Below are 15,924 nucleotides of genomic sequence, written 5' to 3'. Positions count from 1 at the left end.
TGGCAGCGGCACATCTGGATCTGTCTGTTACCGTTTCATCCTCGAGTTTCAGCCGAAGGACCGGGTCTCCTTCTTTGTAGTCTTTGACGATCTCTGCAGCCTTCCAAACATCCTCCGTGTCCGGGATCCAGACCCGAGTGTACTGAAACACATGAAGAAGAAACACTTGAGTGCCAACGTTTCACTGCTCTGAGGAGACGACTGGACAGAGGCACGTTCATCAGCTTTAAACATGGTGACATGTTTGGGACAGACAAATGTGAGAACAAGCAGTGTAAATGTTTGACTTAAGCAGTGCGTGTACGTGAGTGTGGAGGATATGAACCTGCTGAGGGATAAACTCACAGATCCTGAACTCAGAAAAACAGAGTTTGAGAAAAGTGAAAAGATGGCTGAAGGTTAAAGCGCGGCCACTCCGAGGGCACGCGGCGTGATAACAGGGTCGTCTTTACCGTCAGTGTGAAGGAGCTTGTCGGGATTATCAGAAGTTCCTCCTGGACTTTTATCTGTTCCTGCAGATTAACACGTTTGCACTTCTGATCAAAGGAATCATTAACCGATTATCAGCTCTGTGGAAATTACCGCAGACGAGCTTTCATCTGAAATAATCCTGCAGAGGCATCATGACAGAGAGAGTAGCTCAGTCACATGACGGCATGAGACACCTGAACATACCTGGGTCTTTTATTAGAAGTAAAATCATTACTTTAGAAGAACAGACTCTGGGGACCGTGCTTCACTTTCAGGAGGAAAATTAGTTCTTGTCCTACTTTTGGGAACTCTTGGATGTTTTCCTGTTGGTTTGAAGCTGCTGAGCTTCTCCTCCTTTTGTTCCTCACAGACTGTCAGTGAGCTCCTCCCTGTGATGAGATTCATGATTCACACAGACTCATAGCAGTAGAGGAATCGTAGCGCCACCCCACCTTCAGTCTGGTGACTCCTCTGCCTCTTTGTCAGTGCAGCAGAGGTTACAGGTGTCAGCACACCTGAGGTAAAGGTGAAGCAGAGTTCTCTCTCTAGACAAAGACCACCGAGCAGAACGACCCAGGTAACCCTGTAAAACCTGAACCATGAAACCAGCACCAGCACATGTATTAGTTATGATAGGCGTTTGTGCTACGATCATAATCTGACATACACCAATCCAAATGTTTCCAGATCCAGGCTGGTACCTGGGCTTCAGGTAAACTATGATCCTGAGCGCTGATCTGATATTAGAATCAGAATCTGTCTTCGTGTGTAAGATGACATCAGGTCCACTTAAAGCTGGATCAGATATAACCAGCACAGATCAACGTCTGTGTTTATTATGCACATTTCAGGACCGCTGACGCAGCACCGGGTCAGCGCTGCTTCCCTCTGTTTGTTTGAAATCTTTTCAGACTTGACTGCAAACAGTGTTCATGACTGAGAAACTGCTGACGCTCACCTGTTTCTCTCTGTCTCTGTTTTGTTTGCATCATTACAGAAACACTGTGTTTTTTAAACTCCCTGCAGCTCCAGTCTGTGTGTGAGGAGGTGCATCACAGTGAGCCTGAGGGCAGGGAAAGAAAAGCTCAAGTTCCTGTAAGTAACACAGGATTGTTGGGTTGTTGTATCCTCAGACAGCTGATGAAAACACATCAAGGTTTAATCAGCCCACAGCTGCACAGATGTGTTAGTGCTGATCAGACTGACATCAGGTACAAACACGATCCTGAGCAGATCTTGTCCCTGTCTGCCTCTTTGACCCTCTGAACCCAGTGGACCTGCAGCGTGACCAGCCCAATATCGTCGTTTATGGTTTGTGTTTGTTCCTGTTCTTCATTCATCTGCAGCAATATGGTGTCACTTCCTCCTCTCAACAGACAAACTCAGAAAAATAAAGGAAGCAACATCACAGCATCTGCCTGCATGCTGAGTCCATTCAAACAATCTGAGGTCACTGTGACAGCCGAGGACAAACATTCCCGCATTACATCACTGCCTTCAATGCAAATGCACTGCTGTGCACCAGAAGCTCGTTTCCATACAGTTTGCCTGTGTGACAGACAGGAATCACATGAGGTCACATGACCCGAAGCCACTGAAACACTCATGAGAGCAGCCCGGGAGTTCAGCTCTACTGAAACACAGCATACATTAGCACAGAGAGCACGGGGAGGCAAACTGATGGAAATCTCTGACGCCAGGCAGAAGGCAAATCAGTCCTGATGACATCATGAATATGTACATTACATAATTGAAGCACGCTCTGGTTACTTTCCATAGAAACAGGGGGAGTCAACATGTTCCCAGACATCCCACACAATCCCCACCCAACATGTTCAAGGTTCCTGTACAGCGAGCTCCTGCCGTCTCCTGGCAGGTAAACCTGTAACTGTGGATCAGGCAGGTAAACCTGTAACTGTGGATCAGTCCATGTTCAAAGCATGAAGCACACCGCAGGTGCACATGTGGAGAATTGACCCTGTACACGAGAAAACGCTAACTTCCTGGTTTGAGACCGGATGTGGGGTTGTGCATTTCCGGTAGCTTTACTTTGCAGTCAATCGCTACTGCGAACATATACTCCAAAATCATGTCCAAAACTCGAAAACGGAAAGATCGCGTTAAGTTACAAAGAGCAGAAGGTGGGAACACTCACCACTGTTGTGTCATAAACAATCTAATGATCAATTTTGACGTTTAAAGAGTTTAGATCGATCAGTTGTTTACATCACTCAACACAAGCAGAACTGCATCACTGCAGCAGAAGACACATCGTCCACATTCAGAAGCACATCTCTGTATAGTGACTGGTCTTATGATTTAAACAGGCAAATGTTCAGCATTCAAACTACAGGTGAAGAATAGTCAAACCAGATGTTTCCCCCATTATGTCGAGATCAGCTAGTCAAGTACACACCTACACAGCATGTTAACAAACCGTGAAAAAAGCCACACAAAAAATGAATGATTGCTGATAAGGGTTTCTATACATTAGTATGTACGAAGGGTATGTTGTGACTTACCTTAAAAATTACAGCGGTCCCTCGCTATAACGCGGTTCACCTTTCACCTCGCTGTTTCGGATTTTTTAGTGCAAGTTTGCATGCTTATTTATTTTTTTACATCACATTGTGTCCTGCGTCCTGATCGCTGCAGATGATCTCCTCCGTGACGTCTCTCCTGTACAGTACAGAATCGCTGCATCGATCGCTAGTAGTGTGACTCTGAAGTGCAGTACTGTATGTCCACGATGTCCACGAAACGTTTTGCACCGTCAAAAAATAAAATTGGCTACTTGATTTCACCCATCGCTGGTTATTTTTAAAACATAACACCCGCGATAAACGAGGGACAGCTGAGAAATATAACATTTGAATCCATTTTCTCTTTTGCTCTGAGGCGCGGGGAAAAAATATTGACAAGTCGATGAACATCATTTACAGATATATTGGGTAAATGCCCAAGACATCTATAGAAATGTAAATCGCCGCTTGATTCATTCATTTGCTTAACTTGTTTTGGACCATAAACCAGGCGCCGGAAACAAAGCTCCCCACAGGAGTTTCCGCACCGGAAGTAGCATATGCAAACGTGCACACAGTCAATAACATGCAGGAAGTTCTATAGCCCAACGTTTTCTGCCCACACTGGAGAGCCATCTTGGGGTTAAATAACATCAAAAAATGATTATTATGAGAAGCAGCAGATTTGTATAAGAGCTTACAGTTCTCACTGCTGTGATTTCAAAGCCAGCAGAAGCACTGTCCTCGCATCCTGGAGCTCTGATCTTCATCTGTGTGGCAACAGGCAGGTAAACTGTGCTTCAAAGAACCGAAACCAGCACAAAAATGTCGATTCAGGCTTTTTCAGCTCTCCCTAAACAAACACAGTTTCTCCTGCTCTCCGTCACCACATGCTTCTCAAACCGGAATACTATTACACACCATTTAAAGCCTCCTGAGACTGGGCAGGTTAACATTTCAACTGAAATCAGAACCACAAATAGAGAAAAACACCAGGACATTAAAATTCATTACAATGCTGCTATTTTAACGTGAAGTAGTCCCATTGTGCTTATGCTCCTGTTCTTTATTCTTGGACCCTACTAAATGAGATTTTCATGAGTCACAGTTCAAAATATCAGAATCAGAAAGGGTTTTATTGCCAAATGTTGAGCAGGTTTACAACATTTGGAAATTGCTGCAGTGCTTAGTGCAAACATACTGTCATATAACGCTTAAATAGACATGAAAATAAAAATAAGAATAAGAATTAAAAGTGCTAAGTAGATAGATATATACATGAGTGCAGGTGGTGAACAGTGCCAAACATGGAATGCTGCAATAAATATCTGATACTGAGTAGATGGAGCAGCCTGTCAGTTTGACTTCAGTCTGAAACAAACTGTCTCTGCTGCTTAAACAGAGAGTGTGAACAGCAAATGGGCGGAGCTTCTATACCTTCTCTATGACAGCATCCAGATCCAAGAGCAGTGAAAAACTGACAAATGAGATGATGATGATTATTATTAGCATTATCATCATCATTAGAAACTTTGGTTTGTTTGATGTGAACAGGGTGTGACGTGTAACAGAATAACAGAAAGCTTCAGTCTGCAGGCATGAACTAAAGGACGTCTGACACAAAGTATGCTGTGAGCTCGTGTGTGATGGCATGATCTCTATCAAACAGTGTGTGAGTGCGGTGTGAGTAGTAAACGTGTGCGTGGTGTGAATGCGTGTGTGGTATGTGTACGCTGTAAGTTTATCTAGGACACCATCAGTAATTATCCAATGACTGAGAAGCATGAAGTCCACATGCACAGCATCTCAGCAGGAAACTCAGCCAGTAATGAGGACACGGACACACACACACACACACACACACACACACTTCTAAAGTTGATTTGTTGTTGTTGTTGTTGTTGTTTTTCCTTCACGTCTCTGCACAGGCTAGCATGTCTTCAGCGGGGGAGGGACTGTACATGTATGTGGACAGTTACTCATTGTTTGTCCTTTGAACTCTGATAAGTTTCAATTCATTCAGCCGAAAGTAACACAACATGACAATGAAGTGAAGAAGAGCAGCTTAAAAGCACGTCTCCACAGACCGAATCTGAATCGTTTTACCCCCCAAAAAGTCACTGATCAGGGCAGAGCTGAGCCGATTTGTGAAAACATTTTCTTCCCACCTCTACAAGTAATCTGTAACTTGCCAGTGTTGTGTTAAAAAAATACTATTGAGCAAAAACAGCTGCTGGATTCAACTCCATGTTCAAACAATGTTACATCTACCCGCAGAAATGCACAACAGAGAAACTGCACAGCTCCAGCATCATGCTAAAGCTCTCTTCCACATCTTTACAAAATTTAAAGCTGTGGCTCAGAATCAGAAAGCATCTGTGTAAAAACAAATACAGCAGGTCTGATTTCTGAACGAAGCTGGGTTTAACTCTATCTCAGACTTTGTTTTCCTTCTGTGAGTCAGAAACGTGGACGGACTTGACATTCCGCTGCTGTGCTTTGTTTTGGGGGAGGGTTTAGGGAAAGAAGAGGACCAGCAGTGGAGGACAAGTACAGGTTTGGAATAAAAGACGAGCCTGCAGGGGAAGTGAAGGTGTTGGATTAGCACACACAAAGACCTGAAATGGCTCTGAGTCACGGGGCAGAGTTCACAGGCTGGTATTTCACTCTGAGCCTCTAACCTGAAGAATGAGTTTGTCTGTTTCTACATGCACAGATCAGGTTTCCATTCAGAGCTGCACAGGTGAGCGAAGTCTCCGCCCAGTGACGTGTCAGCACGGTGACATCAGCCCCAGGGTGAGTGCTGGGTGTGTCCTGCAGGAAGAAACAATACGACCTGTCGAGGAACTTTGACCTGCACTGAAAGCTCAGAGAGAAGAGAGGCCGAAGGTCGTACATATCAAACATTCACCCTGACAAAGCACATTACGACACTGCGTGTCCTTCTAATGTTCTCTAATCACACACTAGTGTGGTGCTAAAGCTAAAGGGAGTCTCCCTTATTGTTGCTACAGGAAAACGTCCTCTGAGGTTAGGCAATAAAGCACCACACATATACAAACACAGAGACAACAGCTGCTGACGTGATCCACAGTTCAAGCTCAGCAGGAGTGAGAGACTTCAGGTTCAGTACTTTGGTCCATTAACTTTTCAGTTGTGATTGGACTGTTTCAATGACATCACCCTGCATCATGCAGGTGGGAAAAACCCAATATGACTTCAGTGTTTCCATCAACTAAATGCAAAACCGTCTCACCGCGAGCACCTTTCAGTGGAAGTGAGGCAGCAGAGGTTCCCCTGACCAGCTCACCTCCTGGGTGTTTTGGCCTTTTCCAACTCGGAAAAAGCCCAGGAGAATGCCTCACTGTTCAGAAGAGCTGGAGGAGATTGGTGGGCATGGCGGGAGTGGGAGTCCTGCGTATTTCTGTTCAGACTGCTACCCCAAGACTTGTTTAGAAAATGGGCGGATGGACATCCTCAACTAGGGCTACATCCACACTAGCCCAGATAACTTTGAAAACTGCGTTTTTGTATAAAAACGCTCCGCATCCACACTTTCGTTTCCAGATGTTTTCACGGAGTTGTGCGTCCACATTGAAACGGACGAAAACGCTCACGTTCCAGTACTGCGCATGTGTGAAACGCAAGAAGATTCGGCCTGCCTCATTTCTGTCTGCCGTTTATTTACTTTCCAGCTCTTTGAAACATCGCGGCAAAATGTTGAAGAAAAGCACCGTTTTTAAATGGACTAACATGAGGTGGAGTTGTTGCTGCGAGTAACACAAAAGTACAAAGTTGCAAAAGCGAGTGAGAATTAAAGAATTTGAAGAAAAGCTCTCTGGAGCATGTACAGACTGATATTAATCTTTAATAGGACTGTAAAAACAGAGCAAGCAAAACAACTGCTGTATAATGCCCTCTGATAATGCCTTAGTGTAATTGGTCACATGACTGCATCACATGACTAAAATGCGTCATCGGACCCACAACTCTGAAAACGACTGAAAACGCTAGTGTGGACGCAGAGTGTTTTCAGACGAAAACACCGTTTTCAAATCTATCCGGACTAGTGTGGATGTAGCCTATGATGACAATGTTTCAGTGTCTATCACACCGCTCATAGAGGGTCGTATGATAGGGCAGTGGTTCCCAGACTTTTTTTGCTGGGCCCCCCTTTGTTTTACAAGAAAAATCTTCGCCCCTCCCCGCACAAACACATCCTCCAACCACACACATCCATATTTTGTTTTCAAACTGCATTGCGTTCATTTCACACCTCAAACAAACAAAAGTAAACTGCAATAAATTACAGGTAGCAATATAATAAACTACTAACTCTTTTATGCTACGTCCACACCTACACGGGTATTTTTTGAAAATGCAGCTGTTTTTATGCGTTTGGGTCTTTTGTAAACGGCGTTTCGAATCACCGAAAACACAGATTTTTTTAAAACTCAATTTTTTGCTTTTACGTGTGGACGAGGAATACAGAGTTCGTCACGCAACGTTAAAGGTATGTGCCTTTTTTCACGTCACGCTGTGCGCCACATTATTGTTTACATGAGATGAATTGCAGAATGGCAGATAGAGACAAAATACTGTTAATCTGACTATCTGCAGGTTTTACAGCTTACATATACACGCAGTTACTGTCCCTCCATTTAGAAAGGCAGAGGCACGGTGTGATTATTTTACATGTAGTTGTTGTTGTTTTTTTTCAATGTGTAATAATATTCAACATTGCAATCAATACATTTTTCAAAAAATGCCTCTCTGTGGAAAATCGGTTCAAAAAACAAACAGCTGTGGGATCCTGTTTGTCCGCGATTTGAACCGAGGGAACAAATCGTGGCAGGATCAGCCTGATATTATTTGTATCCAGCTGTAACTTTACTGTATAAAGAGCTAACATCTCCAAAATGTCAGGAGTAGTTAGTCAATACAACAAGTGTTTGTGAACTAAAAATCAAGAATGTGGGATACTGTTTGTCCGTGATTTGGAGAGCCCAGCGCTGCTCCCGACGCAGGGAAAACTAATTCTGTCGCAGAGACCTAACTTGGCACTTGTGTAGGTGAAGCCAAAGGGAAGATCTGCTTCACCATATTTTCTAGTCTTTGGCTTGGAAGGTTGGTTTGGAAACATATTTGGTGATGCTTCATCTCTGCGTTTGTGTGGGAGCCCTGTCAAAAGCCTGTCCATTATGCTAGCAGTGTCAAAGCGTTCTTTTTTTCCCCTTTTCTTTTCATACAGCACCCCCCCCCCCCCCCGCTATGGTTCTGTGATAGGGGGTCTGTATGCATTATCATAGGATCTCCCTTACGATATAAAGCATATACAATACATAAACCTTGAGGCGTCTGTCGTTGTGATTTGAGGCTCTATCGATAAAATTGAATTGAACTTCTGCTTCCAGCCTCATCAGTGAGGAACAGAAGTTAGATTGGTTACAGGATTAGTGGACTCTGTTTTCAAACAACCAGCTTCCTCCACCTCAAACTCCACGCTCGGAGAAAAACACTCTAACACACAGACAAAAGTTACAGAAACCATAACCATCAGTACACCGTGAAGTGTACAGTTAATCAGCAATAACAGTTCAAACATGGTCACCTCAACTGTCAGCATTCAGCAGTTCTGCCTAATGCTAATAACAAAATTAAACTGAAAGCCTTTAATTATTATATCAAACAAACATTCACCGAGTTCAGGATCACTGGATTCTGTCACTACAAACTTAAAGGAAACATTTATGTTTGAGAAGCAAACATCAGAACAAAGAGATAATAAATCTCTTTGATAAATGCGACAGAAGTCAGATCTTTGTGTAGAAGTTTGCTCTGCCAGATTTGTTAGTTTACCTGCAGGAACGCACGTGGTAAAAATGATTGACACGCAGGTGGAGATGCCTATGACAGGCTAAACTGGACAAACGCAAACACTTAGCAGGTTAAGGTGAATGATAGTGTTAGCTTGATTGGTTTGTGACCGGAGGTGACATCATCAGTGAGCCGCCAGGGTGGAATGAGACCGTTTATTAATCATGCTCTGATCTTCATCCAAATCATCCAAAGACAGGTGGAAACTCTTCTTATCAGGCCCCCATTGAAGTGGGCGGGGTTCTGACAAGAAGAGTTTCCACCTGTCATCTTTCTGGATGGGTTATGTGAGTGAACATGGCTCTCTGCTGGCAGAATGTAGGGATCTACAGACGCTCCATCCACCTGCAGAGAGGGTCTGTTGGCAGGCTGAGGCAGTGTCCAAAACATAAATCAAAAAATATTTTAGTTTTTAAATACTTAAGTGCACTTGATTCATCTAAGAGTTCACCTGCATTTTGTTTATAATATGTGAGACAGGTGAGTGCAGAGGTTTAGTGCTAATCACAGACACATGAGTCTTCAGGGTTTCTGTGAGCTGGACAGCACGCTCCATTCATCCAGCAGCTGCAGCGCTAGCCGAGCGCTGACAGCAGTGGGAACCAGAGAGCTGCAGCTCAGGAGGAGAGAGATGCAGTCTGTTTGTTTCCTGCTTCCTCACAGACCCACAGCAACATGTAAATCCACCAGCAGGACAGCTCCACCCACATTTATCAGAAATCACACAGACTTCTTTCCGGATACAAATAATTACCTGCATGTGTAACAGTCTGTTATTAACTGCTTCAAAACAGCAGACCAATAAATACATTTAACAGCTGGAATAGCTGACTGACAAAACCCCAAACAGCAGAACTGAGTGAGACAGACGCCGGCTCTGGAAGGGTTTATGTCACATTATTAAAAAAAAGAAATAAAAAATACTCGACTCCAGGGAAAAAAATGAAAATAAACCCACAATGCCTAATGAACAAAACTCTGAATCACTAAATATTGAGGTGCAGACAGACTCAACATTTTGTAATGAAGACAGCAAACATAACAAAGCTGCTTCATCACCTCAGCGGAAAAAACTCCAGCCACAACCAGCACCAGAAAGATTTAATGAGAACTATTAATATTCACCAATGAACAAAAGAAAAATGATCAAAACATCAAAAATATCGATTCTGAGTCCCAAGAGTCAAAGTTAATATGAGATGTGTGGCCTACTTTAGTTTGCCAATGATAATAAATAAATTACTGACATGGCAAAATAAATGCGTGAAACTGAGTCTGTCATCTTTCCAGAATCTTTATCCCTGTGACCCCTGACCCTTCGGTACCTGATGCAGGAACTCAGTATTTTTGATTTTACAATCTGTAGTGCGAAGATGCAGCTTCCTCAGAGATGGAAGGATCCAAAATACCAGTAATGTAAATTCATAAAGACTTTCAGACTTCTTGTTTTAGGTCATTATGGAGCCATAATCACATAATCAGCTGGTCAATACAGCTTAGTGGGAAATGACTGAGCTGCTAGAGAGAACAACAAGCATACAAAAACAGAATAATAAAAGTCCGACATGGAGCGAAGTCACTGCTGCCCTGATCATCAAAGTGCGAGAAAAAGGAGAGAACCGTCCGAGTTTAAACCGCAGCTCTCTGGATTCTGGAAGACACTCTGACCACTTGGTGATCAACAATTGTTAAGATTAATCAGATTGTCAATCAGATTAATGAGTAAAGAAACTCGTCCCACTGCAGGCCTGATCTGCTCTGACTCAGCAGCCTCAGCAGAGTCCTGGATCTGAGTCCAGCAGATTCCCACTCTAGACCAGCATCACTCTGAGATCACCCTGATAACACAAACCCTCTTGGAGAGCCCAGCAATCATGACTCAGCTGAGCACAGGTGGAGCTGCAGGTGGAAACCCTCCCCCCAAATACCAGATTACTCAGTCTGATGAGGTTCAAAGTGGCCCCACTTAGTGAAGCGGACCACCGAGCCCAGGAGGAGGATTACAGATCAGAGCTGACTCACAGATAGAGACACACACACACACACACACACACACACAGTCAGAAATCTGCGTCTGATTCTAATCTGAAACATACGCTCACGCTGTCCTCGGAGCAGAACTGCGACTAACGAGCTGTAATTAATCTCAGCTAATCCCGGCATGCACAGCAGAAGACGACGACTTCTCCTGAGTGAGTCTCCATCATTCAATCCAACCGCTCCTCCTCTGCAGGGTAGCAGGGGGGTGGGGTTGCATGGTGCCTGTCCTCGCTGGCTTTGGGTGATCACATCTAAACAGTGGCAGTTTCTCAGACAGGGGTTAAAAAGAGAGGTTACAGCTGAATGTGAAGGATGTAGAAAAGTGCTGCTGTCAGAAATGTTCACATGACTGAACTTCACTGTTTGTAAAACAATATTAAACATGACCGACTGAAAGCTGAATGGACTTCAGGGTTACGCCTGCACGTGTGTTGTTATTTAGTTTTTACTTTTCAGTTTTGGTTCCATTCCAGAGATGTCGTGATTTTTTTGGTTTATATTTTGATAGTTTCTGTTAATTTTTACGATGTGATTGGTATTTGTAAGACTGAAAGAAAGCCGGTGCTCCTAATCTCAGGGGCAGCGATCTAAGCAGAGAAGCCCACCCTCCTCCTCCACCCTTTCTAAGCCAGCAGGAAGATATAATCTCTGCAGTGTCCTGGTCTGTCCTGGGGTGTCCTCCCCGATACATGAAAAATAACACCGTGGAGGTGAACAGGAGGCGTGCTGGTCAGATGATTTAGCCGCTTCAACTGCCTCCTTTCAGTGTAGAGGAGCAGCAGCTGTACTCAGCAGCACGTACACATGGACAAGCTTCACAGATCTCACTGTTACTGCTGCAGGAACACAGACTCTGTGCCCACAGGTTAAACATGTGAACAGGTGTGATGACAGGTGTGATGACAGGTGTGCACCTCTCTCCTGTCCTCTGAACATACCTACAGCCTGCCGTCATTATTTACAGTTAGCTTTTTAAAATCTAGCTGATCCAGCGTCCAGCCTACAGGTGCTGCTGCAGCTCATTTCCCCCTTTTTTCTCCCAATTATGACGCCTTTAAAATGAGGTTTTCATCCTGACACCAACATCTGTTACAACAACTGTCGCAGTCAGAGTTTGTGACGTCACATAAATTAAAAATGATGAAAGAAAAGTGTTTCAGTGACTCAAAACAACATAAAACATGGAAACTTCCAAATGTGCTTTTTAGTTAGAAGCTACAGCTATATAAAAATGAACTGTGGAAACGTCCCAGCAACACAATTTGAAGATGTAGGCTAACTTTAGCCTATAGTCTTACCTAACCTAAGCTGCTAACTTCTCACAGATCCTGCTGTCACTTCCTCACAGTTCACATGAAATTTTGCTTCAGTTCAAACTGAAAGGTCCAAAAGTCAAAGTGAGTTTGGTGCAGAAGAGCTCTACAAAATAACGACAGTTAAAAGTACGTCTGGTGTCAGAGTCAAGGCCATCATTATCAACAGCATGTAATAAAAGGAAGTATCATCAGATTAAAGTTGGCTTCTGAGTTACTTTCTTCTCGTAACAGCATGAGGAAGAAGACTCACTGAACTCCAGCACAGAGAATAAAGCCGAGACCAAGATCACAAAACAAAACGTCCTCACATTTTAAAAGCTTTAACTCTCATCTCTCACAGAAAGATCTCAGAAACAAAAAGAACAAAAGTAAACTCATAACTTTCCCCCTGCTGTGAACGCTGACGTAACAAGACACTTTTCTGCCTGATTACAGTGGTCCAGGAGACGGTACAGACTGAAGGACTACAGGTGGGACTACAGTGAGTTCTGCTGCAGGAGGAAGCTCATTTAGTCTTTGCGTCTCAGATTTCAGACAGCCTGATTGAGCAGAGGTTTCACTCAAGCTGAGGTGAGGTTAACAAGTTCATGAACATTCAAACAGGTTCCTGCTGAGTTAATAAAGAGTCACAGATTAGACTGGAAGCAAAGCTCAGATTAAAGAGTAGAACACAACTAAGTCCAATCCTCGAATCAAAGAAATCCAACCATCAGAGGATGAACGGAGCCTGGCCTGACTGAACCCACAACACTGCTGAATCCTACAATCCCCACAATGCATTAGAGTCTCTCTGCTTTTATCCTTTTTTTTGTTTTGTTTTGTTTTCCTCTGGGCATTTTCTTCCTGTTGCTCATCAGCTGTTTTATGTTTTTATTCTCTCTCCCATTTCTGCCTGTCGGTTTATGATGCTGAAGAAAATTAAGTTGGAAGACAAACAACAAATTTAATGATCTGACTGCATGTGTGTGTGCGAGTGTGTGTGTGGCTGAAGGATGAAGACATTAGATAAGACAATGGCTTCATCTCTGATTTTCTTTTGTTGCTCATTGTAGAAAACGAGCTTTAATCATTAATCACTGACGTGCAGGTGAGCAGATGATGGGCTGTCAGTGATCTGAGTGATGAATCATCAGTGAGTGTAATAATGCTGCTTTTCCAGGCTGATAACAGGTTCAAACAACCAGCAGAAAACCAGCTTCCGGTCTCGCTCTGAAGGTTTATTCAACCAGTGATAATGCCCTGATCACAGAAACCGTCCAGCACGGCCTCACAGACAGCCTGAGTCCTGTGAACCACTCTGAAATCCAACACGGGTCCTTTCTAACTCAAATCTGCGCCTCCTGCACCTGTCCGCTCAGCCGCACGCAAGACTCCTTTCAAAAATTAGCCATTTTACACTAAAGTGTGCACTCTGTGGAATTTCTGAGGAAAAATCTCTTTAGTTTGCGTTATCCAGGCTTTACCTGTTCTTCTCTTACATTCAGGCCAAATAATCACATATAGCTCCAACGTTACTTCACTCTCCACCCGCAGCGCCATGAACTAATGTTCCAACACTAAGTCCCAACAGGTGACTCATCTCTTTAAAATCTGAATAAACACCGTGCTGTCTGGTTTGTGTGTCGGGTGTAACATAAATCATCCTCAGAGTTTAGTGCAGGTGAGTCCTGAGCGTCTAAAGGCGACGTAAGTGACGGGGTTCGGGCTGGAGCTGCTCCAGCAGGTGCGCGTTTGTCTGTTCCAGGTGAAAAGTAAACTCACCTTCGTGTACAGCTCGTTCACGGACATCGTGCCTCCCCGGTGGATCAAACTACACTAATAAGCTCCTCTTGTGTCCATTAATGATCCATTAGAGTCCCTCTGCGCTCCGGTTCGGTCCTAAACCAGCAGAGACTTTCCAGTGCGCATGCCCCGCAGCAGGTGTCTGGCCGAGTTTCGGTCACTTTGTTCGGTGTAGCGTCGGTCCGAAGGAGCGCGCTCCCGCTGCTGTTTCCTCCGGTAAAAACGAACCCTCGGGTACTTCAGGGTAAACTCAGAGCCGATGAAAAGGGTTCTAACCGGAAGAAGGATCCCGAAATCCAGAAAAACGGAAACGAAAAGCCTGAAGCGACCCGCAGGTGGAGGGAGGGAGGAGGCCTGTTCTTCCTGACAGCCGTGTTTTCCCCACACTGCCCGCTGATTGGCTGATCCCTGGCTCCAAGCCAGGTTTCAACCACACACACACATACATACACACACTACGCAGGGTGCTTCAACATGAGGCGTGGATCCCCACAGAGGGTCCTGAGAGAAACCTGGAGGGTCCATTTAAAAAAAAAAAAAATTCCCAAGTTAACATTTTATTTGAATTTCTATGAATACCATCCCTGTAAAAGTATTAACACTATGACAGCATCTCCAAAATTCACTGCCTCACACAGTCAGACCTGGTAGGGGAGACCGGGGATAGTTGTAACATTTTTGACATTTCTGTCTGTAAATTGAAGCTCTTTTAAGGTAGTGGATTCAAAATGTAATGCAAAGTATTTACATGTCTCTGCTATTAAATAGTGCAGTTATTTTCTCTGCAGCACAATTACCCATGCATGGTATGGTCTCAAACACGAAGAGTGAAATGTTACAATTAACCCCATAGTCTGGGTTAGTTGTAACATATCCTGGGGTAAAATGTAACACAATGAAATAAGGGTACTGACAAAACATTAACATGTAATCTTTGTTTATTCAACACATGAATGCACTTACATCCATTTATGTAGCTCTGTGTGTGTGTGTGACAGAATGCAGAAATCTAGCTTTTGAACATATTCCAACCCCCCAAAAAAGACAAATTATGGAATTTTCTGAAACTGAATATTTCATTAATTTTGGTTGGTCTTCCTTGAGTTTGGCCTCATTGGCTCAGTGGGCATTATAACCTACAACTCTTGCACCAATTTTGAACATAACAATGAAGCTGAAAAAATGTAGTTGTTCACCAGCATCGCAATTCCATTACTTTTTATCATGGCTTACCTTGGTGTGGTTTGCAAAGTGCTTCAGAAAGATGAGGAAATCTGTTTCTTGCACCCATCCTGACTTATTTCCACTACCAGTACTTCCTACTGGTCCATCTCTGACACAGTGGTCTGCATAATGTATGTGTGGGAACACAAACAGTGGAGGAATTGTGTTGCCAATGGCATTACCGCATATACAAATGCGACCAGTGAACCTCTCTCTGCTGATGTCGTTGTCCCAACTTGTTTAATATAAGTTAAAGTAATAGTGTGGTAAGTTGTAACATCTGCATTATTGTTACAACTGACCCAGACTCCTATAGCCATGAACTCGCTAACATTACAGGCAACGGCTAAAACATTAGCACTAAAGACCTACACAGAATATATCCCCATAGACATACAAATAACACAATTTAAGTTTGATGAGTTTAACTGCAAAGCAGATAATGCTATTACAAATTGAAATAAAGTAGAAAAACTTACTTTTTGGCATACAAATTACTTTTTTTCATGTTAAATTGTCTGTGTTTGACAAAATGTGCTGATTTTTCACATGTGATAGCAGAACTGAATTGGGCATGCACAGGATGAGTCACATCATTTGAAACTTAGCCCTGATTGGAGAAATTGGAAGTGTTACAACTGACCCACGTTACAACTATCCCCGGTCTCCCCTACAGATCTACAAGACTGATT

The 15,924-nt window shown here is 43.5% G+C and overlaps 1 protein-coding gene across 1 annotated transcript in view; it reads right to left on the bottom strand.

Moving 5' to 3' along the window:
- Positions 1 to 14,308, bottom strand: part of myo5b (myosin VB) — a 45,882-nt gene extending 31,574 nt beyond the window's left edge. Inside the window, exons 1-2 of the mRNA XM_085357881.1 lie at positions 13,988 to 14,308; positions 32 to 142 (exon numbers count right to left, since the gene is read on the bottom strand). Of these exons, the coding sequence (XP_085214007.1) occupies positions 32 to 142; positions 13,988 to 14,014 (138 nt within the window). The 5' untranslated portion in view covers positions 14,015 to 14,308. The remainder of the gene's footprint in view (positions 1 to 31; positions 143 to 13,987) is intronic.
- Between the last annotated feature and the right edge of the window lie 1,616 nt (positions 14,309 to 15,924).

Source organism: Diplotaxodon limnothrissa, linkage group LG7, assembly GCF_057381915.1.
Source record: "Diplotaxodon limnothrissa isolate DT_005_m linkage group LG7, D_limnothrissa_male_GT1.1, whole genome shotgun sequence".
Classification (NCBI taxonomy): Eukaryota; Metazoa; Chordata; class Actinopteri; order Cichliformes; family Cichlidae; genus Diplotaxodon; species Diplotaxodon limnothrissa.
Note: the sequence above shows the minus strand (reverse complement) of the source record. Positions and strands in the feature narration are given on the sequence as shown.